The following is a 27,708-nucleotide window of genomic DNA, read 5'->3' as shown; positions in this document are numbered from 1 at the left end:
GCGTACCGGTTATTTAGCATTTAATTAATTGCGTGAAAGTGCCTAATCACCATATATTACGCATTGTAAGTATTTCTGATATATGCACTTTATATTGTAGTTTTAAGTTGCAAGTACCTATGTTTGTATTTTAGTTTTATTAAGCTTTTAAATGCTTTTTCAATCCTTCAGAAATAATTTACCCTCACAAAATTACATAGGTACTCTAAAATAAAGAAACTAACTTACTAACTATTAATTCTGGAATTTTATATGTACATGTGCTTGTCTGTGGATTTTATTTTTAAAGGAAAAGTACTATCACATTAGCAGTTTAATTAAATTTTTTTATACCTAACAATTTCAAGGGTTTTAGATAAGAATGTACTAGAATATTTTCATTCCATTTTATTATTTATGTAATATAATAATTTGTATTGAAATTAAAAAGAGGATTTCAATCATTAAGAATAACTTGTCTTAAGTAGTACAGTCATGTAGACATCAATTGCAATGATTACCTTATTAATTATTAATTTAAAACTACCAATTGACGCTTAGTTACTCTAATTTAGAAAGTTGTAATACGTAATTCATAAGAAACTTATTGTTTTAATTTCTTTCAATAAGCCGGTTAAGCTGTACGTATGATAAATGTTTGTCCAGTCACTTGATCTCATTAAAAAAGAAAGAACTTCTACATACATGTTGCAATGCTGATTACTAAGTAATAATGTGTGATACAGTGATGACTACATATTTCCATATATAGAATTAAATTATAATCTGTATGTGTCAGCTGTATCAAGCACAAGTCCGGTTGTGTATGGAGGACTGCTGCCACCTTTGGGATGGCTCTGCTACATATCAACTGGCCACCTTGGATTAAATTGACAAGGGTGCCAAGAGGCTTATAGGTTACTCGGAATTAGTAGAGGCGAAGCTGCAGAGCCTTGAACACCGCCGTAAAGTTGCCTGCTTATCGGTATTTTACAGGATATATCATGGAGACTGTATGATGGAATTATACAATTTAATTCCGCCTTTCCCTTTCCATCTTCGGGGGACTAGGCGTAGGCCTGGCTTCCACCCATATGTTGTGGATATTCCAAAGATTTGCATGAAGCGTTACGCTTCCACATTTATATGGCGAATGGCTATGGAGTGGAATTCCCTGCCCGCAGACTTGTTCCCTGAATATTATAGCTTGGACCTTTTCAAGGCGAGAATGAATAGACATTATTTAGATGCGCATGCTCCATCGTGAACCTCATCATCACTTTCCATCAGGTTAGATGGAGGTCAAATGCACACTTACATTAGAATAATAAAAAAAAATTGTGCAAATAATTATTTCCCAATGTTTTTTGAACTACCAAAACTATGCAGATGGCACACTTCACGAGGTGTTATTATAAAAGAAGCTATTTAATTTATATTATGGCACTGTTTCACATTCAATATTTGCTGGAATAGAGTGATTTCTGTAGTGATTATCTTTTGACTAACTTAATTAGACAGAAACTTAAAGCAAAAATGGTCCACAGGAAACTCTATAAATTGTTTAAAAATGTTTCCTGTCCAAAATTTCATCATAATTGACATATTGCAATACATGGCAACAATCAATTTTATGCCTTCCTTGCCCTGTCTCTCTCTCCACCATCTGTTAAATATGTGTTTTTTTCTTTACTTAATGATATATGTTTTTTTTCAGCAATGAAAATGGAGTACTGTCCCCCAAATGTAACACTGGGGGAGGTGTGGGTGGACCATGGTATATCTCAATGCTTCATGGAGACTGTCTCTGGAGCAATCATTGGTGGATTCCTCATAATATGTGGAATTATGCAGATTGTTATGTATAAACGGTATGTAAAGTTTACAATATTTGAGATCATAAGTTCAACATCTGCAATTAGTAATGGCAAATATTAATTACAATTTTACTGTATTTCTTGTAATGAATGCCAACATAATACATTCCATAGTATATTCTTAATATCATATTATTATGAACTGAATTATACAATTAAATATTAAAACAATAAAAGTAAGATATAATAAAAATACAATTTGTCAAAATAATTATAAATAAGATAGAGGGTTACAGGCTTTAAAGATTAAATGTCAAAATTCATTCATACTGTAAAAAACGTCACGAAAAAGTCAAATAGTACTTTCTTAAATTCTTAAATTTCGGTGGATGTCATTTTAATACAATCAGGAAAAAAAACTCACTTCAGTGTTTATACAATTGATTATTTGAAATGATGAATCAAGCAAAGAAAACTCTTTAATAACTTTGTTTGGACGTGTAGTGTGAGATGATAATCTAGTAAAAAAAAACAACTAATACCAGCAAAAACCTTGATCATAATTATGAAACTTCTTTCATCTGTGACAAAGAATGATCTTCTATACTTAAAATAAGAAAGAAATTGAAAACATATTCTGAACATAAAATATTTTTATTTCATTGCAAATTACATTAGGGCCTGTTAACCAAATGATTAAGCACAACCACACAATCATAAGGCAAATATCTCAAGGTGCAGTAAGCATCAAAATTATCTCATCAAAGTGATAATATGTATTATTTGATTTTTCGAGGTACTTATATCTCGCCCATTGAATAAAAATCAATGTATTTCAGTGAATGTAAGGTGCACATAAAAAAGTAAAATCGAAAATATACTATGTGGGTTTAGATGCGATAATTTTAATACTCACTATCGAAATTACAATCACATACTCTCCAGAAACTCTTTTTGTAACTTGTAACCTGTAAATTATTACCAATTTGATTTTATTTATTTCAATAAATAAAACCGCCTCTCTAAGTCAGTGCTACACAGCCCTGTGGCTTTTGCCATGGGAACCTGGATTCCTGGTTCCCTGGGGTAAGGTAAGGTGACTCATCTCCTTATTTCTGCTGAAAAGCTAGTTATGTAGTGTAATATCGTGTAAATACTTGTTCATATCAACAATAATAAAATGGAAATCGATATTTCATATGACAGTCGAAGTTGATATTTTCGATTTCGTCTCATGTTTACATATTAAATACACACACAAGACACAATTTTGTTCAAATTTTGTCGTAATTTCAACTAGAATATGATTAGTCATCCTCTGTGCACAGTCTTTAAAAGCAATCTTCATCTACATGACTTAGCAAATATGATAAATTTGATAAAAAGCCAATGCCTACATTTGAGACCAATTGTTTATTTTGTTTTATTGGCAATAGTTTGTACGTATTTTAGCTCACGCTGTTAATAAAATAATGTATGTACTGAAAAAGTGTACTTTTTCAGAATCAATTAAAAACAAATTATTCATTTCTCCGAAAGATTATTAAAATTTCATGTATAGGTTAAAGTTTATTACAGACATCTAAACAATTTCCTATTCGTCAAATTATTTGAAAATGACAGGTAAATTAAATTTCATATTTTTGAGTAAGGGCTGTTTTATTCAGAACTAGGTCACAAATTTTTTGTCTAATATCCAGTTAAGTAGATATCTTTTAATTATTTCTCAAAATATTCTAACGACTTGTAGAGATTCAAATTTTACATTCAGCTATTGCTGAACATAAAATTTGAATTGCAGCTACTGCATAATCTAGAATTTCACATATTTTGAGTTACAACACTATTGTCATAGTAGTGCAATATGTGTTATTTTATATTTTTTGAAATAAATAAGTGAGGTCTGTAACTGGGTACTTTAAAACCCTCGTTGCCATCCGCAAGGCCACATGTGAATGATAATCATTGGCTAAATTACCAAATGACTGGTGCAATTTTATTTACATTACAGGAAAAAGTGATGACGTCATAATAAATTACTTTTAGTTTATGAACTGTTACACCTTTTGTCGTTGTGTGAATTATAAACAATAAATCAAAATGAAACCTTTCACCTAAAATGAAATGTAAATAGAAAAAAAAATTCTTTACTTATTTACATTTGTTGTAGACTGTATAAGTAAATAAAAATTCGTGTCATGCAAACCCCGTTTTATTCAATGATAAGGTGTTTCTGTACCCACATAGAGATAAAACAATAACGTATAATTAACTTGATCGAGAACTAACTTACGAGATCAAGTGTTATCATATCTTTATCACCGTTTGTATAAACGCTTATCAAACAATACAACAAGGTTGGCGATTGTTAATTGTTCGTGATAGGCTGTTTTTACGTCATATGTTAAGGTGGGATAACCCACGCACACACTCACACACACTATAGGGTTGCTTTTAGATTTTGTTGTTTTAAGATTTTTCATTTATAATTAAATTGATTGATATCGTGTATATTATTATTTACATAATGTATGTCATCATAGCCTTTATTCATAATTATCTGGTGTGAATTTATAATTTTTAGTATACTATTAATATACAAGTAATAAGGAAAAATAAAAGGAAACTGTTTGAGTCTGCAAGTAAGCAGCTGCTTTAAATGTAGTCACAATAAAACCTATTTTGTATGTCGTTACTTATTTACTACATTTCATATTAGCAAGTGCTATGATAAGATTTTTAATGGAAATGATTTCTATATTTTATGCAAAAAGTAGTAATGCCAGACGCAAAAAACACGCCAATAAACTTGTATGAATGGCAACCCTAACGCTATTTCTTCTAACATTTGCAGTTTTACTTAATAAAATACTTTATTTTCAGATATGCCACAGAAGTGACGGATGTAAGATGTTCACGACTATTCGGCGTGCAAATATTCTTCACCATATTAATACCTATTCTTGGTGTGATAAGGTTCCTGTTACAAGCTTTGGTATTCAAAGGAGGACATATTTATGGTTATATGGTAAGGAATCGGTAATAGAGCGGTATCTACTTTCATTGAAATGTTTCTTATCAGGTCACATAGGTGACACTTATCATAGACTACTACACAAAGTACATTCACTATGCTATTCAGACTATAAGTAATCGCGCTTAAATAATGCAAAAGGTATTTCTATTTTCCCGAACAACCAGAGGTATTTTCTAATCGAGCGTGTACCATCCTCGATCACATTTTCACTTGACATTAGGTGATATTTTTGACAAGCATAATAAAAAAAATTGTCTAATAACATGAATAAATAGCTTAATTTTATGATAATTCACCAAAATTTTAAAAAGCCAACAATTGCATCATTTAGTACATTGAGATTTTAAACAACACTAATTACAAAATGTCGTCATTAACTAGTAATTCAAAAATTTAAACGGTGTTTTACACAAACAATTTTTGTGTTGTGTTGAATACGCTTAATTTACTTAAAAATTAATATAACATTAATTTTTTCGTTATTTCAATTAATTCCAGGCACATTAATGGTTAAAATCACAGACATACATATATATCTAGATAGACGCCGCAAGTACGCAATTTGTATGAAAACCAAGCGTGCCTCATTTTTTGTACCCACTATGACGTCACAAGAACTATTTAGTGATGGAAACCTACTTCCGCTCGCTCTAAAGCGATTGATTGTACGGAATACGCGTGAACGGAATACGCGTAAACACGCGTATTCCATTCAATTAATCGATTCGAAATAGAATAATTTTTGTTCAAGTATTTCTTGATTACAAGTAGTCGTAATAATAATATAGTAGAAAAATAATATACTAGAATAAGTAATAGTTAAGTCCTTTATTTTACTTGTTTTAAAAAAAAAAGAAAAAATTAAGACTAATTTTTAATCGACTTCAAATGTTGGAATTATTATTCTTCCAATGAAATGAGCTTATTATATAATATCTGTTGTAATAGAAGACCTTATCGATTGACTTAAGTGATGAAAACGCACGTCAATATATGAATTTGCGACTGCCTTAATTAATTTTACTAGATGGTTTTCTCTTGGTAATTGATCAAATTGATGAATGGCCAGACAAATGAAAATGTTACTGCTGACAAAATATGGTAAAATCTTATTAACATAATAGATTTACTTAATGACGGCCTTTTGTGAAATGTTTGTGATTTGTTTATTATTTCTCGGATTTCTAACTCTGCTACTCTGCATATTTGGATAACATCTTATGTGGGATAAACTAGACCACCTTCGTCCTCGAAAGCAACGAACTCATAAGTACGACCAACTCCAGGTTTTTGTAAAGACAGCGGACTGTTAATTCTTTGCTTTATATATTTTTTTGTATTACTCCTACTACGTATCCGGCGATGTATGTAATTATTTGCTCACTATATTTGGACATTCGAGGCGACGTGCTGCAAAAATTATCGAAATTATGGATACTACTGATAATAAATAAAACAAAACTGAAAAAATAACGAAACGTTACTAAACGTTATAACAAAAGAGTTGTAGAATATTTTTATAATATTGCTAAGAACATAATAATTTTCGTCCCTTTGTTCTCAAAATCGATCAGAATCGAGAACAGTGTTGCCTAACCACAGACATTATTTGTCTAGATAGACGCCGCAAGTGTACGTAGGTACTTCGCGTGCCCAAAGTAAGTGAAATTCACTTAGTTGCCTCTGCTACACTTCAGAACGCGCTCGACCGTTATCGTAGATAAACACCAGTCGAAAACACGAAAAATGCATAATTGTGCCATTATAAACTGCAAAAGCACCATAACTGTATCGTATCGTAACTGTGTCGTAATATAAAATAAAAAGTTATTTTGTTTTCTTAATTGTAAATTTTAAAGTGAAATACTTACTTGGTACTTGGTGTAACGGGCTGGTGTCCGCAACTCGACGTCAAGGCGCCTATTTTGCGCCTATTTAAAGTGAAATAAACAAAAAAAAAAAAAAATGTCGGTCATAAGTGACTCTCGAATTTATCTCTATTTTTTAATGCAAATGAAAATTTTACTTTTGATAATTGTCGAAATACTGTGACGAAGATTGTAAGTTTGTTTGCTCTAAAAACCCAGAAACGGAAGTTGCAAATTACAACGTTTGTGTCTAATTTAGGCAGTTATCTATGTGTAATTGAACACTTTGCATGTTTCTTTCATTAATTGGGTACAAAGACCTTCTGGTCTACGTACTTATGGCTATATGGACATAGTAACTTCAAGGACATATTTGCACGTAAAAATTTTATGTAATACCTAATAATAACGCGCACACTCAACATATCCCCGCACTAGGGAAACCCTGTGTCGCGGGTGCCATGGACACACACATAGACAACTACAAATTACGCCCAAACTCACGAGAGAAATAAATGTAGGCCATACAAATATTTCTCCCGGCCCGGGAATCGAACCTGGGCTCTCTGCGTGGCAGCCCGGCATGGTAACCGTTGGGACACAGAGGCTGTTAGGTGTATTTTTAAAACACAATAATCCCTGTTGAATTCCTTATAATTCAAAACAACCGTTATTCGAGCGTAGACGATGGATGCTATTGATTGATTATAAAACCTGCATACTGGAAAACTTTTCTTTCGGATCTAAATCGCGTATATTTGTTTTTTTCAAACAAACTAACATTTCCGGCCCTTTACAGGTCCTAAGACCACTGCTGAGTGACATAATTTATCCTCATTGTGTAATAATCGCTACATAAAAAGGCAAGGGCCTCAAAAAATCTCAAAGTTACGTAACAAGCTCTGGAGCGAGCAGTGCTCGGCCTTTTTCTGCGTGATCGAATCAGAAATGGGGAGATCCGTAAAAGAACGAAAGTCACTGACATAGCTAAAAGGATTAGCAAGTTGAAGTGGTAGAGGGCAGGGTACATAGCTCGTAGAACTGACGGCCGTTGGAGCAGAAAGGTTCTTGAATGGATACCACGAACTGGAAGGCGTTCATTGGTACTGCGCCCTACTAAATGGACAGATTACCTGGTAAGGGCGGCGGGTAATAGATGGATGCACGTCGCGTGCGATCGGCATGTCTGGAAATCTTTGGAGGAGGCCTGTGTTCAGCAGTGGACGTCTTCTGACTTGATGATAATGATGATGATGATGAATAACCGCTAAACCCAAGTACTCGAAACCGGCATATCGTTAAGCAAATTTTTATAAAAAAATATTTTCGGTTTATCTATTCATATATCGCACATGACAACTAACATAGTATTATCTCAACATTGCTTTGAGATAATATTATATAACAAAGTAATAACGTTAAAACAAATTCCTGTAAAATTTGGTTTAATAACAGATACGGGCCTATTTCCAATGCTACGTGCGCGGATTTACAATATCCCCGACGAAATAGTAATTTATACTGCAGGGTGTTTTAAAAGTAATGAGTTTCTTAATTATTTAAAATCAATTTAAAATTTAAAAGTAACCTTAAGTTCAATTAAAATATGTCAAATAAAAAACAAACAACGATAGGATTTTATCTTTTACCATCGAAAGAAATATTTGTAAAAAATATCTAAATTCCAAAATATGGACTTAAGGTCGTTTACCGCGATATATCCATACCGATAGCCGACCGTCTTCACCTACTTGGATTGGACCTGTCGTCCAATCTGAACTTCGGCAAATAGCTTGGCATCCTTCCAACGTGAGGCGCTACTTCACACCGGGACAGTTGTTTCAGCTGTACCAAGCACAGGATCGGTCGTGTACTGCTGCCACTTATGTTATGGCTCTGCAAAATACCAACTGGCCACCTTGGATTCAATACACAAGCGTGCTCAGTGGCTTATATTGGTGACTCGGAGTTAGTAGTGGCGAAGCTTATCGGTATTCTACACGATATATCACGGAGAGTGTGCGATGGAATTGCATAATTTGATTCCGCCTACCCCTTTCCATCATCCGGCACTAGACGTGGGCTGGGGTTCCACCCCTATGTTGTGGATATTCCCCGGATTCGCACGAAGCGTTTCGCTACCACATTTGTATGGCGAGCGGCTAGGGAGTGGAATTCCCTGCCTGCAGACTTGTTCCCCGAACGTCACAACTTGGACCTTTTCAAGGCGAGAGTGAATAGGCATTATTTAGATGTGCATGCTACATCCTGGACCTCATCGTCACTTTCCATCAGGTGAGATGGAGGTCAAACGCGCACTTATTTTTTATAAAAAAAAAACTACAGATACCTTCATCTACACCTTAATAACGCCCGTAAATTATCCTGTATTGTTTCAGATTTTAGCACTAATAGTAAGCCTGATAGTGTTTCCCCTCTCAGCGTATTTGGCTATACTCGAAAGGAGGTATCTTCTACCCTCAGTGCCTCCACGGGGCCATGGTTTTGTGTTACTCGTCTTCTGGGCCATGGTCTTTGTGTCTGAAAATCTGTCGTTTTTGAATCTTAACAAGGAAGGGTGGTGGTGGCATTTAAGGGAGTAAGTATTATTTAAGATGGTACGTTCTCTAATATGCTAAGAGGGAGTGAGCCTGGTGATCTGTAACACAGGTTTCCAACCTAGTACGTATGTACTAGGCTAAGTTCTAGAAGACTCTAGCTCTCACTAAGGAACTTTTTATTTTACGTAATGTTGTAACTACTCATTGACTATTTTGAGAGAAAATAATGCATTTTTGTATTTTTATTTAATTAAAAATATTGTTCCCGTTGTAATAATAGTGGATACCTAAGTGAGCTGTACATAGTAGTAGTAGACTGTACATAGATATATCTTATTAAACATATATTGAAAAGTTGACAAATAATCTTGGAATTACTAAATAATGTTACTAAATTCTGTTATTTTGAATTAAAATTAATAAACAAAATATAAATTAATGAATTCATCATTGATGCCAAAAGAATTTTCCGAATTTAGACACGTCTACGTCGCGCATATTATAATGCTCAAAAAATATTATGACCTTTTACACAATTCTGAAATGATGTCACATTATCAATCTTGCTGGGAACACTAAAAAAATATAAAATATTTATTTCAGCCTTCAAGACCGGTTAGAAATGGCATTGTTAATCTTGGAATTACTAAATAATGTTACTAAATTCTGTTATTTTGAATTAAAATTAATAAACAAAATATAAATTAATGAATTCATCATTGATGCCAAAAGAATTTTCCGAATTTAGACACGTCTACGTCGCGCATATTATAATGCTCAAAAAATATATGACCTTTTACACAATTCTGAAATGATGTCACATTATCAATCTTGCTGGGAACACTAAAAAAATATAAAATATTTATTTCAGCCTTCAAGACCGGTTAGAAATGGCATTGTTCGTTGGACGTTACGTGTCCTGCATGATCATGTTCATTCTTGGTATGAAAGCACCGGGCATTATGCACCAATTTGAGCTTCTTGTGAATGAGGATATTCGCAGGAATTTGCCTCCAAGGGTAAGTTGTTTTTTTTATTTACTATTAAGCTATAATGTTTAGAACCTCAAATGAAATTTTTATGAGATACTATTATTTTTGTAGAGCGAGTGTCACCTTGTTAAACATTTATGAGCGAAACTTAGCGCAACAATATTTGCTCTGAGGGTTTTTAATGACAAAAAACTCGAATCTGAATTAAAAAAAAGAACTGGAAAACGTCCATTCTAAATTACTCAGAAACAATAACAACTTTTTGCGAAATGTTTTCCACTTAATTTCGTCACAATGACAATGTCATTCATGTGACATTTGATATTTACAAGTATATTTTCTAATTTCTATTAATATTTTAGGCTAAGTTAGTTTAGGTCATGTCATGTCCTTATCGAAATCATTTTAGTGGTACAGAAGAGAAATATGAATTTAAGGAAAAGGTGAAATATACTCTAAAATGTATTGAACCTAACTTAAATTTCTAGTTTGTTTGTATTTAAAGTTTGTTTATGAAAGGGTAAGTAAACAGTCTGGGAATTGATGAATTTATTTGAAGTGGTCAAGGGAAGAATCTGTTGAGCTACATTTTTTTGTAAAATATGATATATTTTTTCAGTACTGTAAAATGACCACCAAGTACGTGTTGTAAAGTACTGGTAGGTGGTCAGGCATCAAACCCATAAAATGTAAGTTAACAGATTCTTTCTCTGACCCCTTCATTTATTCTTAAAAGATTTTTTTTCACCTTATTTTCAGACTGTTTATTTACACCTGGTTTGGGATTTATGGGATTTATCTGCATCTATTAAACTATGGCGTACGTCTACTTCTATGAACCTGAAGTCAGAGTAATATAATTTATATTAATTTTAATTCACAACTAACTTTTATGATGAACGAGTCATATGAACACGCGAATTAGCTGGCGTCAAAGTGAGAAATTCACTGTACATCAAAGCAACAATATTTAAGTATGAGTGCTATACTCGAAATCCAGGTCCTATATTGTTCGCTACATTTCACCACACAATAATTAGTAGTACTACAGTCATGTCGACAAAAGTAATTTGAACAAAAACTAACTTCTCATTCATGCGGGAAAATCTTTTTTTCAAGCTCTTGTCTTGTGGTATCTAGTTCTTTATTATTGTTGATACAAAGATCAAACAAACAGCAATCCCTCTGATCCGACTGGTTGCGGACCAGTCGGTGTCTGTCGCTTCAACGTGGCAACCGGTCTGCCAATTTAGCTGCGGATCGAGCTAGCAGATCTTACGAATTTCTCTATGCTCGTATTGCGGATTTTGTGTTGGGTTTAAACAGCATTTTGACATTCAGGCTTTAAATTACGCCATATCTTCTTGTCCAAGATACCACAGTGTCTCAAGACAAAAGTCTTCGACCATTGTGTGTAGCCAGTGATGACTTACGGCACTGAGCCGTGTCGCTCACTATGCGCCTCATAAGAAGGATCAAGGTCACTCAAAGGGCAATCGAAAGGGCTATGCTCGGAATTTCGTTGCGAGATCCAATCAGTAATGAGGATATCCGCAAGGGAACCAGAGTAACCGACATAGCCCAAAAAATTGCAAAACTTAGAGGCAGTGGGCACGGCACGTTCCTCGCAGAACAGATGGCCGATGGGGCCAACGAGTTCTCGAGTGGCGACCGCGGACCGGAAGACGCAGCTTGGGCAGACCACCCACAAGGTGGACTGATGATCTGGTGAAGGCTGCGGGAATCCGCTGGATGCTAGCGGCTAGGTATCTTTGGGGTAAGCCTATATTCAAGAGTTGACGTCTTTTGGTTGAAATGACGATGAGATTCAGACGCTATTTTGGGGAAGTCCATGTTAATAAAAATTGAAGTAAGGTAATTTGCTATTCCGCGAACCTGGTGAAGGTAAAATCGTGTAGTTGTCAAAGTTGCTTGTGTTGAATATTTTTTCATGCAGTGAATTTTTCGACCCTCCCTACGGCTTTTTTACCACCTGTGAGAACTTATGAAAGTTTCTTCATTGTTCGATCTTTGTATAAATAATAATTACAAACTAGTAGAGCAATATTAAGTTTCTTGGATATCACGTTGTTTTATTTATCATGACACGATACCTCCTACGTAAGTTGTAAGTCAAAATACCATTTTTAGCTTTTTAACTTAAATAGTATATCCTTTTTAACCGACGTCAAAAAAAGGAGGAGTTTCTCAATTCGACTGTATTTGTTTTTTTTGTATATATGTTTTTGTAGTTATCGTGTAAAACTTTTGTGAACCGATTTTGATGATTCTTTTTTCGTCTATTATTAAATATTCCATTAAAATGAAAATATTCCATCTTTGAAGGTGGCAAATTAGGGGATGAATACTTTTGAGATCGGTTTACGGTAGTACTCTGTACTGAGATTATTATGTACATTGTAGGTTCCATATCTGAAAGTCAATATAACATTAGGTGATTACTGAAGTTTTAAATACGGAACCTATATATGCATAAAAAGTATATATTTGACTTAAAAAGTAAAAATGATATTTCTACTTACTACAACTTACGTTTGGAGGTATCGCAATTATGTTTTGTGAAATGACTACTAGTTTATTATAGTTATTAATACAAAGATCCAACACTAGGAAAACATCTATCGATCCGGCTGGATTCGAACCAGTGCCTTCAGCATACTGTGCCTGACACTCTCCCAACTGAGCTACGGAACGAACTGGTAGATCTTACGAATTTATCTATGTGCTTGTTGCATATCTTTGTATTTAACTTGAAAAATTCCTTGGAATCCAGCAGGATGGAAGCAATTTTTCTTAGTCGAACACTAATCTTTATGTAAACCCATTTACTGCCGCTGTACTCAAATGAGTAATCAAACTAATAAAAGCAATTTCACAATAAAAATAGAGGCATGGTGGTACAAACAGGATGATATTCAATCAAAATATAATATTGTATTACCTAATTTGATACTAAATGCACCTGAGAAGGTTTTAATTACCTCTGTGGCCGTACAGTTACTATGCTGGTTTGCCACGCAGAGGTCCCGAGTTTGACTCCCGGGCCGGGAGAAATATTTGTATGGCCTACATTAATTTCTCTCGTGAGTTTGGGTATAATTTGTGGTTGTCTATGTGTTTGTCCATCGCATCCGCGATACAGGGTTTCCCTAGTGCGGGGCTATGGGTGCGTGCATTATTATTATAATTAATTAAATTTTGTTTATTTTTAGAACGAAAATAGATCGACGTTCCGCAACGTCTTCAGCAAGTTGCGCATTCTACTGCCATTCCTTTGGCCACGCAAGAACTTCTGTCTGCAGTTAAATGTGTTGATTTGCGTCTTAGCGCTCATCGGAGGGCGAATTGTCAACTTATACGTGCCTATTTATAATAAAAAAATAGGTAAGTTGGTGTTTAAAGAAAGATAAAAATCTGTAGTCTGTCAATTTTGAAGACGCGACGTAGTAAAACGACATTCGCAGGGTTGCTAGTTTTCATAAAATTTTAAATAGTCATGTAGTTGTTGTAGACTGTTTTATGGATCGATTGCGAAAGAAGGCACTATAATGCGAAAAATGTCTTAATTGTGAATGGTACGACGTTCTAATGATTTCTAATTGCGTTACTTCTTTATTCTTGTTGTTTCTTTATGCTTATTTTGATAATTAGCCTACGAGTATCGAAATAAATTTTTATTCATATACATTTTAATAAGTACAAGCGAATTTGATTATCTGTATTGAATTAAAATGAAAAATAGGAATGAAACTATTTTTCCGGATTTAAATCGCGTATATTTGTTTTTTCAAACAAACCGACGTTTCGGGTCCTTTACAGGTCCCATGGTCACGGTTGACCATGGGACCAGTCAACAACACAAAATAGTTTCATTCCTATGTATAACAATCGCGAAAACCTAAGAACTCGATAAAATGAAAAATTTTAAAATATGTCTCCTCTTATGTTTTTAATAGACATAGCTATAAATGCAGTATACGAATGTATGAACTTACAAAAATTAACAATTTAAATGCACCTGTACCCAGTAGTTAGACGAATATTGTGCTAATGATGACTCGAAAAAAAGACAGACTATACTAAAGAAACAATTAAGACAAATGTACCTAAAATACGCGTTGCCTGTCCCCCAAGTAAATAACAAAATCGTCCATCTCCAGGTCACTTCGGATCAATGATCCAATAAAGGCAAATGGTGTTGTTGTGATTTATTGCCGCCGTTTTATGCTGTTTAAAAATAGTTTTACATTTGGATACATATGTAACGCTTTTTCTAGAATTCAATATCAACGCTCCGGTGCATGTTTTGAAAGGATTGGCACAAAACCAGCCTATACTTCGTCGTGTAAGAAATAGAGATCAATCTTCTTATTTGTTATAAAATTGTGGCAAGAATGTGGTCAGCCGATTTCATCTTCAGTAATATATATTTTTACGTTAACCCCTACGGTATACCCAAACTGTAGGGTAAAGGTTTCAACGAGTATCTCGGTCTTGTGCTACCTTTGTTCTTTTTGTCAAGGTCTGCCTTTGATTAATCAGACACCTGTTGTCTGATAATCTATGCCTCTATAATTTTTGGTGCCATATAATATAATATAATCACTTTTCAATTTGTTTTCGTAAACGAAACCTTGTTTATTCTGCAGTGGACAGTATATCACCATCGACAACACAGTACTTCTGCTGGGATTTGGTGTTGATATATGTGTTCTTCAAGTTCCTGCAGGGCGGTGGCACCGGTGGAATGGGCTTCTTGAACAACCTTCGCTCCTTCCTTTGGATTCGAGTGCAACAGTATACTACTAGAGAATTAGAGGTGGGTGAACCTACCTACTACCTTTATGTCTTTTCCCATCTTTCTCCTACCTTGTAATAATCGTTTACGCTCGTCAAAACTTGAACAAGCGATCAAAGGGTCGAAGCAGAACATTTCGAGGAGCGGGAAAACTTACATTCATTGACTACTCTACTGAACTCGCAGCGAAATACCCGCAAGCAACCGGTCTCAAATGCTACAAGTATTGAGCATCTACCCGCAAATAAATCTGAAAAATTTTACATACAACTAAATGTTTTACCCTCGACTGAAGTTTCTGTTGGGTGTAAAATATTTCATTCAAAGGAATCATTTTCGCTAAAGTAGTCCCTGTGGTTTCCGCTCCTACAAGTAATAGCGTATTGGTATTTGGCTTGTTGTTGGCACTCTCCACCCGAAGGATAATGAATTTTACATTATAGAGGAATTTGTTTCGAAAAAAATGTTTTTTTATTAATATTTTGTTTTATATTAAACTGTTTATTGTTTATTAGTGATTATGATCATATTGTCCCTTGACATTGTTTTTAACCACTTATCCTTGTAAGGCTCTGTGTATGTCCATCAAAATGTCCATGCTATGTGAAGTGATTCGGACCCTGAAAATATTATTCCTAAAGCCGGGTACTCATTAAAGACCTGTAACTATAATGTGACATACAGTAACGAGGTTCTCGTGTGTATGCGTGAAACAGTCTTCACTCGCTAGAATAAGTACGTGGTTATGGTCGGCTCTCTGCGAACCGTATGCGTTCCACTCGTGAGCCACGTTCACTGTGATTTTTGGTGACATAACATGCAAATCGTTAGTGAGTACCTGGCTTATGATCACGAAAATGCCCAGAGTACATTATAATGAAAATATCGCATTCAAATTTAGGGCTATATTTAGACTATACGGTATCAAGAAAAGTACGTGTTTCATACAAAACTGAGGGCATACTTGCTTAGGCTAATTATACATTATAATGTACATTAAAATGTACATTATAATGTACATGCTTCATAATTATACATTATAATGTACATTTTAATGTACATTGGGCGTTTAGCGCTTTCCCCATTGAGATACTGAGCTTGAAGCCAAATTACTTGATCCTTAAAAATATCTTTCCAGTTGGAGTTATTCAAGCACCTTCACGAACTGCCTCTTCGGTGGCATCTCTCACGTAAAACTGGCGAAGTTCTCCGTGTAATGGACAGAGGCACTGACTCCATAGACAATCTACTCTCCTACATTCTGTTTTCTATAACGCCAACAATCGTCGACATATTAATTGCGATCGGGTATTTTGTTACGGCTTTCAATGTGTGGTTTGGATTTATCGTTTTTTCTACCATGGTGCTTTATATCAGTAAGTGATTTTCACTTTTGTGTGTTATCTTGACAAGTAGATATAAATATTGTTATTAGGTTGCGGAATTTTAAGGAACTAATATTTTCTACACACCAAACTTACAACGAACGATGTTAAAATTCAATATCACTTATCAATAATCACTCGCTAGAGCGATTCAGGAAGTGTGTATTAAGTTTTGGCAATAGAGTCTATTTGATTTTTCACCAGTCATCAATCACTAGAGTGATTCAGGAAGTGTTAATACACAGTTTTGGTAATAGAGTCTATTAGATTTTTTATGACGGCTCTGGGAACCTATGATTTAGAATATTTACTTATTCCTATTGTATCTTATTCTGTACTTGATACCCTTTCAAGAGTTTGCAGTCTAACCTGACGCTCTGTATAATAAATTTTAGTTGCAACAATAGCAGTAACGGAATGGAGGACGAAGTACCAGAGGCGCATGAATCTCGCGGACAACGAGCAAAAGGCTCGTTCCGTTGACTCGCTGCTCAACTATGAAACTGTCAAATACTACGGCGCCGAGAATTACGAAGTGATGGCTTATAAAGATTGTATTCTCAATTACCAAGTAGGTTTTAACTTTTGACCACGTGTAATTATACTTTTTTTTTTATGATACCAAATGACGCGACAAACAAGTCGTGCGTGCGCCTGTTAGTAGACGACACGCCTGTCCATAACAGCTGTAGTTTCACTCGGAGCTTTAAATCACAAAGCTCTGAGGGGCACTGACACTACGCTCGTCATTGTGTGACATGAGTTGACAATTCCCATGTGCCTGTAATTTCACTTGCTTTCATTGCTTGGTGGCAGAAATAAGTAAGGTGGCAGTACTTCCCGCGACGAGCTCTTTCATAAGAAGCTTTACAGCTACATATATTTGTTATTATATCTGGAAAAAGAGAACTAGGTGTAAAAATAGCACTACTATTTATTATACATATTTATGCCTATTTGTTATGAGACGAGTCTGAGCTATGTAGGTTGTTTTAATATTTTTTTTTTTTCAGAAAGAAGAATTTAATTCCTTGATAACCTTGAATATGTTAAACACGATGCAAAACATCATTATATGCAGTGGTAAGTAACAGTAATTGCTATTATTCACCACTAGGTTTGTAATCATGTTGAACACATTGTATTTTTTTTTGTTTTTTTTTCAAGGCCTTCTGGCTGGGTCTCTACTGGCTATTCACATGGTGGTAGAAACTAGGCAGCTCACAGTTGGAGACTATGTGCTGTTCGCTTCTTACATAGTACAACTTTACGTGCCACTTAATTGGTTCGGTACTTACTATAGGTAAGAAAAAACTATAATAAATATTTTACCATTGTCAACATCGTCAACTCACAATTCGTCCCGCTGTTGGACACGGGTCTTTTACAAGGAGAGGGTTTAGGCCGTAGTAGAAGTCGGCGGCGGTTTTCGCGCCGCCATTGTCGTTGAACTTGACCAAGAAAACTGAGGGAGGAAAAGATTTAGACCCCGGTTCGGGATATTCCTCCTCGCGCGTCGCTCTCGTCCCTAGGCTGTCTGTGGAATTAATTGACGAATTCGTTGAGTTAAGGTATTCAAACAATTCTAAAACTTGTTCCGAAGAAAAATATTATTGTGGAAATTTGACCTACCATTTTTTTTCCAAAATGGAGTCTTTGTATGAAACCTAATGCCTAGAATTTTTTTTTTACTTTTTTTATTCACTCGCTGTATACAGAGTTATTTGTAAAATATTAACATCATAAACAATAACTTGTTCCATGATTTTTTCAAAATATTAGAAGTTTACCAAAAATAAACTTTTTAAGATTTTGTTGTACTATCTGATACTTTTCAAACGTGCAAGCGTCTATCCTCACCCCTTCCTGCGTTTTACATCAAATTGGGTATTTACGCGAGCGCTTTCTTTTATTACCACAGAGTTATCACCGTTTAGAACGTTATAATTTTATTGTTGTATGAAAGTAAAAACTAATGATTTATTAAATGTAGTGTAACAAAAGTTGTCCTGAAAGTTGTTAGTATTTTCTAAATAACCCTGTATAAACTAACGACGTAGGTATGTAGTATGTGTTTTTTTAAGTTGTACTAAAAAAAATCTCGCTCCCCAGAGCAATTCAAAAGAACTTCGTAGACATGGAGAACATGTTCGACTTGATGCGCGAAGAAGCAGACGTGAAGGACGCCATCGGTGCGCCGGAGTTGCTCGTCAGGAGAGGGGCTGTGGAGTTCAAACACGTGTCTTTCGGCTACGGACCCGAGAGACTCGTGCTGAACAATATCAATTTCAAGGTTGCGCCCGGCTCTACTGTAGCTTTGGTGGGTATTTTGTTATATAACAGATATCTAAACACGGAAGAAATACGCATAGAGTGGATAATTAATACATCCATTTGAAATCCACGAATTATTGTATTTTAATTTATAGGATGTGTAGTGATTAGTAGTATGTAAACACTTTATTGTACAACAAATTACATTGTAACAAATAATTTAAAACGTTAGTGTACAAACGCGAGCTTATGCCAAAAGGGTTTACTCTAACTCTACTCCAATTAAAGGGTTTTCTCTATGGAAAAATGAGGGAATTCATGGTTGTCTCTGTTTGTGTATAAATTTCATTAATTTCTTTTGCAGTTAATCCCATATTTAACCGTAGGTGCGATATAATATTACAAATCTGTCATCCAATATAATAATAAACGCTCTAATATTATTTTCAGGTTGGTCCCAGTGGTGCTGGTAAATCAACAATAATGCGGCTTCTCTTCCGATTCTATGATGTGAACGAAGGTGCAGTGCTAGTAGACGGTCAAGATGTTCGCACGGTTACCCAAAGCTCGCTTCGGTCTAACATTGGCGTCGTGCCACAAGACACTGTCCTGTTTAACAATACCGTCAGGTACGTAACATGCGTATGCCCAAGTTATACTGTTTTTTTTAAACAGAATATTTAAAAAAGGTGAATAATGATATCAAATAACTTTTTAAACTTTCAAACAAAACCATTACTAGTTTATACTAGTACTAGTTTTAGGTACTACTATAGTATTAATTAAATTTTTATAGAATTGATATTCAATTATTTTTTGTGAAATTACTCCACTAGTTTGTTATAATTATTAATACAAAGGTCGAACACTCAGAAAAAACACTCAGAAAAAATTCCTTCGATCCGGTCGGATTCGAACCGACGTCTTCTTGCATACCGTGCCAGACGCTATACCAACTAAGCCACGGAACGGACCAACGGACCTCACGAATTTTTCTATGTGCTTGCGTCGTGTCTTTGTACTTGGTCTTTCAACGACTTATTAGTCGTAGCGCCATCTATGAGAAATCTATGACAGATTTAGTAGTTTTTTCTGAGTGTTTGATCTTTACCTTTTTTTACCTAGTAAGATCAAGGACTACTATAGTAGTTTTAGATTTATTTTAATGGAAAAGTAAACACTAGTCCATAAAATAAATTGGAATAGTCACGAAACGAATGATTTAGGCTTAAGTATATGTATTACATGTTAGTTTGAGATTATTCTCTGTCGTGTTACTATGGTAGTGTCTTAAATGGCATGTATATAAATGATCTGAACGGTCACCTTTTTTAATTATTGATCCTTTGTTTGCTGCTTGTTTGCGGCTGTTTATATTATTATTTGTCGGTAAGTCAACAATAATTTATAATTATTTTCAGATATAATATCCAGTACGGAAAATTGGACGCACCGACAGCTGACATCATAGCAGCAGCTAAGAACGCTGATATTCATGACAGAATTCTCACATTCCCTGATGCTTACGATACACGGGTAAAGAAACTACACTTAACATATTTTTCTCATTACACTTGATTATACATTTTGGTTGTACATAAGATGATGCGAAACAGTGGACTTAACAATTATTCTTTTTGTCTAAGGTGGGAGAGAGAGGCTTAAAACTAAGTGGAGGAGAAAAGCAGAGAATAGCGATAGCGCGAACTATACTCAAAGATCCCACTATCGTACTACTGGACGAGGCTACCTCCGCCCTTGACACGAATACTGAAAGAAATATTCAGGTAAGACGACGTGTTAATTGCTTTTTATTACATATTTTTATTATATATTTTGCACACACACACACTCATTCAAATACACATACACAAACACACACACATTTTTTGCGGTTTTGAATTTCTAATTTATTTGCCTGCCTTTTATTCTTATTATTGTTGACATTAAATTGACAAAGAAAACTAATTGCTAATTAAAATATTTTAATTCATCGAAGAACCAAATAATTTCAATAATAACTTAATCATACAAAAGAAAAGTACAAGCAAGAATAAAAATTGATGAGGTGTAAATTCAGAACGCATTTGAAGATAAATTTTTTCTTTCAATTTAAAAAACTGATGTATTTAGTTCAACTATTTTTCTTTCATTTACCATTGTCCTCGCCATAGTGATGTGAATAGTTGTGAGTTTCGCTCGGCCAGCATGTTTTGCGTCTCGTGCCTTGAAACCCTCGCTATGCTCAGGAATCTATTTTTGAATCTATCTTTAAATCTGAGCTTACTTCTCTTGCTCAGGTTTCAAAACAAGCACTCGCGTCAAACAACAACTTTGCAGCCTTGCATAAGCATAACAAATAAATATTTTTTTTATTATAGATTCTGGCAAATTTTTATTTTGTGTGTTCCAGGCGGCGTTAGCGCGAGTATGTGCAAATAGAACAACAATAATTATAGCGCACAGATTGTCCACTATCATCCACGCCGACGAGATATTGGTGCTCAAAGACGGAGAAATTATTGAGAGAGGAAAGTGAGTGTTTGATTCATCATTTATTGCCAAATGATTATCACTAATATTAGGTTTCTTACCACGGTATGACTTCTTTTCATGCTCCATGGTCACGGGTTGACAGTCAATGGAGCGTGCAACCGTTTCGAAATATCGGGAAAATAAAAAGAAGTCATACCGTGGTAAGAATTAGTGATAATCATTTAGTGAATAACCATGAAAGTCTTAAAATCTATATCATTTATTACCAGCTGAAAGTTGTTCGCTGAAAAGGTCTTGGCTTAGCTTTCTTGCCTAAAATCCCATGTAGTTCTCCGTGGATCCCATGGGAGCACAGCGACGAAAACATTGTACAGAAATCTCATAGAATGTCACGTCTCTACAGCCGCGAGTATTAAACACAAATGCTATAGTAGAGGCATAGTTCATTTCTGCTAATGCTAATAGCTCAGTTGGGTTAGCGCGACAGGGCGCGAGAGCGACAGAAAGCGCGAGATACTGCTATTCTCGCATAGAGAATAACAAAACATTTCGCGCTAGTCGCGCCTTGTCGTGCTGGCCTATCGAATATGTAAACAGAAATAGAGACGAAATGTCATTTAATTTGTTTGAAAACTATTCTGCCATATCATTACGATGACAACTGCACTCCGATTGGCTAGCCCGAATTCGAAACAATTGACGAGTGTCGTCAATTGTTTCACTTCAAATCAACCAGTTTAACTCGAGGTTTGCTATATGGACGAAAATTTAAAAATTACATATTTAATATTAATTACCTATGAAATGTGATTCCGTTTGTTTTGTAATTAAATGTTTTGCTGTTTTTCCCACACCACCGAATGGAACAGCCCCTGTTCACGTATTGACTGCATGTTTGCAGTCAATACGTGAAGTCATTATATGAACTTGATAGAATGCGCAGAAGCAATAAAAGCGTAATAGTAACGCTGTGGTTTTCAGTGTCAAATGCTTTTCAAAGGTTATTGGCGCATGTTGTTTGTTTGTATTAGAGTCGAAGTCTCGGCTGCATGAAATTGATATCGTCTTCACGCATTCACTGCTTGCAGTTGAAACCGACAGCATAGATCGACTGCATGCAGTTAATGCGTGAAGTCGTAATCAACTTCATGTAGCCGAGACAACGACAGCAAGAAGTTGATATAAATATAGATAAATGCAAACATGCATTCAATCTGTTAGCACCCTATGTCGTTTGTCACTTAAACTGTTTAATCAAGCTTGAGTAGTAAGATAAAGAAAATTTCAATGTTTCCCGTTGGCTATCAATCTGGCCAATGGGAAACATTGAAATCAGACTGATCTAGCCTGTGGAATTTTTTCCTTGATATTAGAGTTCTGGATATTTGGAAGGCACAAGCTTATAGAAGCGTTCACGTGAACGAACAATAACATTTTTATTTCTTTGCTATTTATTATCTTATTACGATTCCTTTGAATAAATTTACTTGTACTTGACCAATTGTTATAGCTATTATACTTAGTATTTATATATATATCGTATTATACGTAGATTTTTGTGACAAAATTCATGTTTCTCTTTAGCCACGAAGCACTGCTAGCGCAAGGTGGTTTTTACGCATCAATGTGGCAGCAGCAGCTAGAGAGCCGCAACAGCGCGGCTTTAGACGCGGCTGACGGACCTAACAACAACAATGAACCACATAACCAGCCAAGCAACGGCCTTTCCTTCGCCCATACCCATGGATTTGCATAAACTCAGCGTGAACAAAGTATTATAGTTAGTGAGTGACAGTGATATGAACAGTGAAGGGAGTACAAGTGAATTTAGTGGTCACTTTTCTTCTCTGCACTGGATTACAAATATGTTATAGCTTTACACCATCATTGATAATCTCCTATGTACTAACTGGACTTAGAAGAAAACACATTAGTTCCTTTTCTATATTAGACTTTTTTTAATATTTACACAAATTTAGTTAACTATCATCAATAAATATTTTACTATTGGTTGAAGAAGAAATGCATGTAGAAATAAGCTTCGAATAATTGCGTACTCCTGAATACTGTTATCAATTACTTGACGTTCCTGTTATAACAAATTGTAGGACAAGTAGCGCCGTACTTATTAGAGCGAACCACCAAAGAATAGTACGAACTATGTACGGCGTTTCTGCGACTAAGTGGCAGAATTTTGGGGTCAAAGAAACTGTGATTAAGGTGAATGCTAAAGAACAAAGACTGGTATGGACGAGGAATGTACGGCGTTGTATGGCACGAAGAAGAAAGTTTTGAGGTCGAGGAACTAAGTCTGAATTATGCTGAACGCTATACTTATGTTACACCCTCTGTGTTATCTAGTTGCAACATCAAATAATGGTACAGACTAGGAATATACGGTGTTGTAAGGCGCGAAAATCAAATTCCATTATTTGGGGGTTCGCATAAATGAAATCTGTGAATTAAGGTATATAGAAGGATAATAAAAAGTATATTTGCTTTGGTGCGTCTGGTAAGTGTGCAGTTATGGCTTGTTTACATCTACGTCAATTTAGAAAAAGAAATTTTGTGCTTGGAATAAGGTATATTTAATTTTTCTAGCTTGTTTTTTCATAGGCTCATACTTTGGAGATGTAATCAGCTTGTATTAAGGACGTGACTGATCGCTTGTACAGCGTTTTATGGCGCGAAAAAGAAAGTTTTGAGGTCGAGGAAATTAGTCTGTAAATTGTGGTGAATCCTATACTTCTAGATACCATTTCAGAGTCATCTAGTTGCAACCTCAAAGAACGGTGCAGACTAGGAATGTACGGCGTTGTATGGCGCGAAAAACAAGTTTCATGTTTTCGGGGGTCGAATAAATTAAGTATGTGACGTAAGGTATATAGAAGGATAATAAAAGGTACCGTGCTTCTATTTTCTCAATGTCCCTCTGCAATTCCGGATGCAAACGAATATTAATTTCCATGCCCATTAATTATTAGATATGAAATCTAACAATTTGAATTTAGAACAATGTACAATAAAGTACATTGTTGCAAAGAGTTTTCTTTCGGTTTCCGCGTGAACTATATAGAGCTGTAAAACTATTTCCCTATTTTTAATAACATTTACTCCATGTCAATAAGCAAGTTAATAAAGTGTGCTTCTTTTATAAACTAAAAAATATTTTTCCGGTTATTAATCATTACAATTCAGTCCGAATCTGGGGGTCTACTCTCGATCTCCGTCCGACATCCGTCCAAAACAATTACTGTTAAATAAGTAATATTCGACCAAATTAAAAGACAGGTATCAAGTATGAAGCTTCATTCGCTTCACCCGTCTTTTCATTTGGTCGAGTATTGCTTATTTGACAGTAATTATTTCGGACGGCTGTCGGACGGAGATCGAGAGTAGACCCCAGAACGCATTTCTTCATCTGACATAGCAGTGTTAGTATGTTCGTCATCGATGGAATAATCACTGTCTGCGTTGTACGAATATGTATTTATTATAAAATTGTCCGTATACGGTTCAAACTGGTTCAAATGTTCTATATTCATCCTCACATTTTATTACATGATCGCATACTTTATCCATTCTGCCGGTTCAATCATATAGTTTTTGTCCAATATAGTTATCCATTCTGCCGGTTCAATCATATAATTTTTGTCCAATATAGTTTCTTTGATTGTTGTCACATTCAATTGCTGTATTTTTAATAGCTACGTGTCGTTTAATTTGAGACCAAATGTTTGAATTTGGCTTCTTGTAAAAAATACGCTGTAAGTTATCTGCCGTGCCAGTGACTTTAGCGGCTTTCCTCCCATTGTATAATAAATAAAAAATGTAATAGCAACTCTATATACTTTCAAGTCGGCTGAAAGAGTCTGTACCAAAGGCAAAGGGCAATTGAATAAAACCCGACGATAGCCGAAACACTAAGTTTGCCGAGGGACATTGAAAAAATAGAAGCACTTAAGCAATATTTGCTTTGGTGTGTCTGGAAAGTGTGGAGTTATGGTTTGTTTACATATACGTCAATTTAGAAAAAAATTGAAGTTTAAATAACTAATATTTATTTTTTCTAGGTTGTTTTTTCAAAACTACGAATGTACCCATATTCTTAGTTTGGAGATGTAATCAGGTTTGTATTAAGGACATGACTGATCGCTTGAAAAATAGTGTTTTCTAAATGATGTTTCAGTGTAAAATATTCGTAGTTTTACAGTTTTTCGCTTTTAAGATTGAGGGCTGCTGAAGATTATATAAAGTATATTTTATGGGTACGTAGTTAGGGTTATTCCCATCTTAAGTTATTTGTATTTGTTAGTAGAACAATCCAACAATGGATCCAACTAGATGAAGTTGTTAACATTGTACCGTAGTAGTATCAAATTGTGATGTAAAAATTTATGTGCAATTTCAGTGTTAATAAAAGATTGTATTTAAATATGGTCTTCATTTTGATAATCGCATCTCGTAGTATCAATTATATGTGATGGCAAATATTTCAATAAAAGTATGTCATTTTGTCAAAATATTTTAATAAAATAAATTATGAAAAATGTATGATTCCAAATTTATATTATAAACAATTGAGTAAAATTCTACAAAAAATGTAAAGCGTAATCTGCGAACAGTGCAATTTATGATGAATAATTAAGATCACTCAGATATCTAACAGTTATGTTTAAATTGTTGTGACCTTTGGAAATTATTGATGTCAAATTGTAACGAGACACATTAAAGGCGACGTAAAGGTAGGTCCACATTTGTGACATTTCAATGTGCTGAGTCTCCGTGGCATGGCACGTGTACTTCCTACGTAAATGTGGCCCGACTGACAATTTCAGAGACCGTGACGAAATGTACGCGCCGCCTCTAAAGCTTCAATTAGTAATAATAATAATAATATTTATTTCATTCATATATAAGTACAGCAAAATTAAAAACAATGGGTACGTTACATAAAAAAAAACTTATTTCACTGATTATATGTACGTGCTACTTATATAAAATGTTTAAACTACCGAATCCCAAACTAAGCAAAAAGCTTGTATTTTGGGATTAAGTTTAGTGTTCCTCCCACAGATTTAGTATATAGGTACCCATAGATTGGCAATGCAAGTGAAAGAGCGTTAGTATACACGTATGTTAGAGCGAAATGGGTAGACGAGACCACTTCATTATTATAAGCTATGAGCCTGTATGAACCTAGGGTCAGCTGACAACAAAACAAATTTCGTTTATTTTTGAAAAATAATTGGTTTTAAAATGTGAAATAGTATTAAACGGACTTTTACTAGTCATGGTAACGTGTTCAGTGCCCGGATGTAACTCATCTAAAAAGGAAAACTCGCAGAATTGTACATTTCACATGTAAGTACTATTTAAATTTTTAGCTGTCTAAGAGTCGTATTCTAGAACTCTATTCAATGCTCAAGTCAGGATTTGAGCATACTTGAGTATGATTTCTAGCACTGGAAATACAACCCTAATGGCAAGGACTTGAGTATGATTTCTAGTGCTTTGAATCATACTCAAGTCCTGACTTGAGCATTGAGTACAGTTCTAGAATACGACCCTAAAAGCGCTACCACAAAAGTTTTTTACATAAATATATCCGTAAAATTATACCATTCAAGTGCATTAATAACCCGGAATGTATACGAATTCAATTAAAAAATATATCAAATACGTGAATTTCTGAAATTCATAACCCCACTTTCATAGAGATTGACGCAATCGATAATATGTTATCGAGATGTCATTAACTGAAAAACATTAATTCATCTTCATACTTAATATTATTGAATCAGAAATTTCTGGTTTTAGTACTTTATATTTAATTAATATTGCATTAGTGCATTATTTTTCGTCTACATTAAAACGAAAATTTCTTCCAATAGCGTAGTTGAGGCACCCATTTTTTTTATGTTAATTATTGTTGTTGATTCAGATTTCCTCAAAACATTGAAGTACGACAGAAATGGCTTATAATGCTAAAGAGAGAGAAGACTGGGTTTCCAAAAAGTTTTCAAAAATATGCAGCAAACAAACACTTTGAGGAAAAATGCTTTTCTTTCAGAGACAAGCAAAGAGTAAAGCTACGTTCTGGTTCTGTACCCACATTATTCATGCGGTATGTCTTACCTACAAGTAATGGTTTTGTGTGTAGTACTACTCTAGTCAACAACAAATCAGCCGTTTTTCGTTGTTAGAGTTCTGTTCTGTTCTGTTCCGAAATACGATACTGATTATTTTGAAATTTGGTAGACATAATATACATTTGTGTGACCAAAACGTGTAATGTAAATAAATTAATTCTGAAGTCACTATTGGGAGGGAAACTTCTTAAGTATATATTTTTTGTAATTTTGAAATATAAATATTTTTAAGTTGTTTAAGAAAATAGACGAAAATTTATCATTCTCCCCTTTATCTTCGAAACTACTAAGCCTAAAGTTTTGAAAAAAAATACAGAAATTGTCTTTA

The 27,708-nt window shown here is 34.6% G+C and overlaps 1 protein-coding gene across 3 annotated transcripts; it reads left to right on the top strand.

Annotated features, from left to right (window-relative positions):
• LOC113235772 (ATP-binding cassette sub-family B member 6, mitochondrial) lies at window positions 1-25,592 on the top strand. 3 transcript variants are annotated; one of them, XR_003310891.1, is made up of 18 exons: window positions 1-65; window positions 1,697-1,850; window positions 4,680-4,824; window positions 9,101-9,300; window positions 10,134-10,281; window positions 13,488-13,659; window positions 14,925-15,094; window positions 16,212-16,449; window positions 16,854-17,029; window positions 17,472-17,541; window positions 17,626-17,761; window positions 18,571-18,778; window positions 19,183-19,361; window positions 20,154-20,268; window positions 20,379-20,519; window positions 21,146-21,267; window positions 22,813-24,130; window positions 25,186-25,592. XR_003310891.1 is itself a non-coding variant. In XM_026471667.1 (17 exons), exons 2-17 carry the CDS (start codon window positions 1,699-1,701, stop codon window positions 22,982-22,984), a joined length of 2,544 nt encoding a protein of 847 aa, XP_026327452.1. In that variant the 5' UTR covers window positions 1-65; window positions 1,697-1,698; the 3' UTR covers window positions 22,985-24,428. The 3 variants fall into 3 exon arrangements, 2 of the variants coding, with proteins under 2 accessions (XP_026327452.1, XP_026327453.1); XM_026471667.1 differs by lacking the exon at window positions 25,186-25,592 and having other exon boundaries at window positions 22,813-24,428; XM_026471668.1 differs by lacking the exons at window positions 22,813-24,130; window positions 25,186-25,592 and adding an exon at window positions 21,429-21,518 and having other exon boundaries at window positions 21,146-21,317.
• Window positions 25,593-27,708: the final 2,116 nt, after the last annotated feature.

Source organism: Hyposmocoma kahamanoa, unplaced genomic scaffold (assembly GCF_003589595.1).
Source record: "Hyposmocoma kahamanoa isolate Upper Pololo Valley unplaced genomic scaffold, ASM358959v1 88, whole genome shotgun sequence".
Lineage (NCBI taxonomy): Eukaryota > Metazoa > Arthropoda > Insecta > Lepidoptera > Cosmopterigidae > Hyposmocoma > Hyposmocoma kahamanoa.
The sequence above is the reverse complement of the archived record's forward strand: the minus strand, read 5'-3'. Positions and strand labels throughout refer to the sequence as shown.

Bases quoted from the DNA above. Each gene is read 5' to 3' on its own strand.
- LOC113235772 (XM_026471667.1), top strand. From the start codon at position 1,699: ATGAAAATGGAGTACTGTCCCCCAAATGTAACACTGGGGGAGGTGTGG. The intron at 1,851-4,679 runs GTATGTAAAGTT...CTTTATTTTCAG, and splicing joins CAGATTGTTATGTATAAACG to ATATGCCACAGAAGTGACGG. The intron at 21,268-22,812 runs GTGAGTGTTTGA...GTTTCTCTTTAG, and splicing joins GAAATTATTGAGAGAGGAAA to CCACGAAGCACTGCTAGCGC.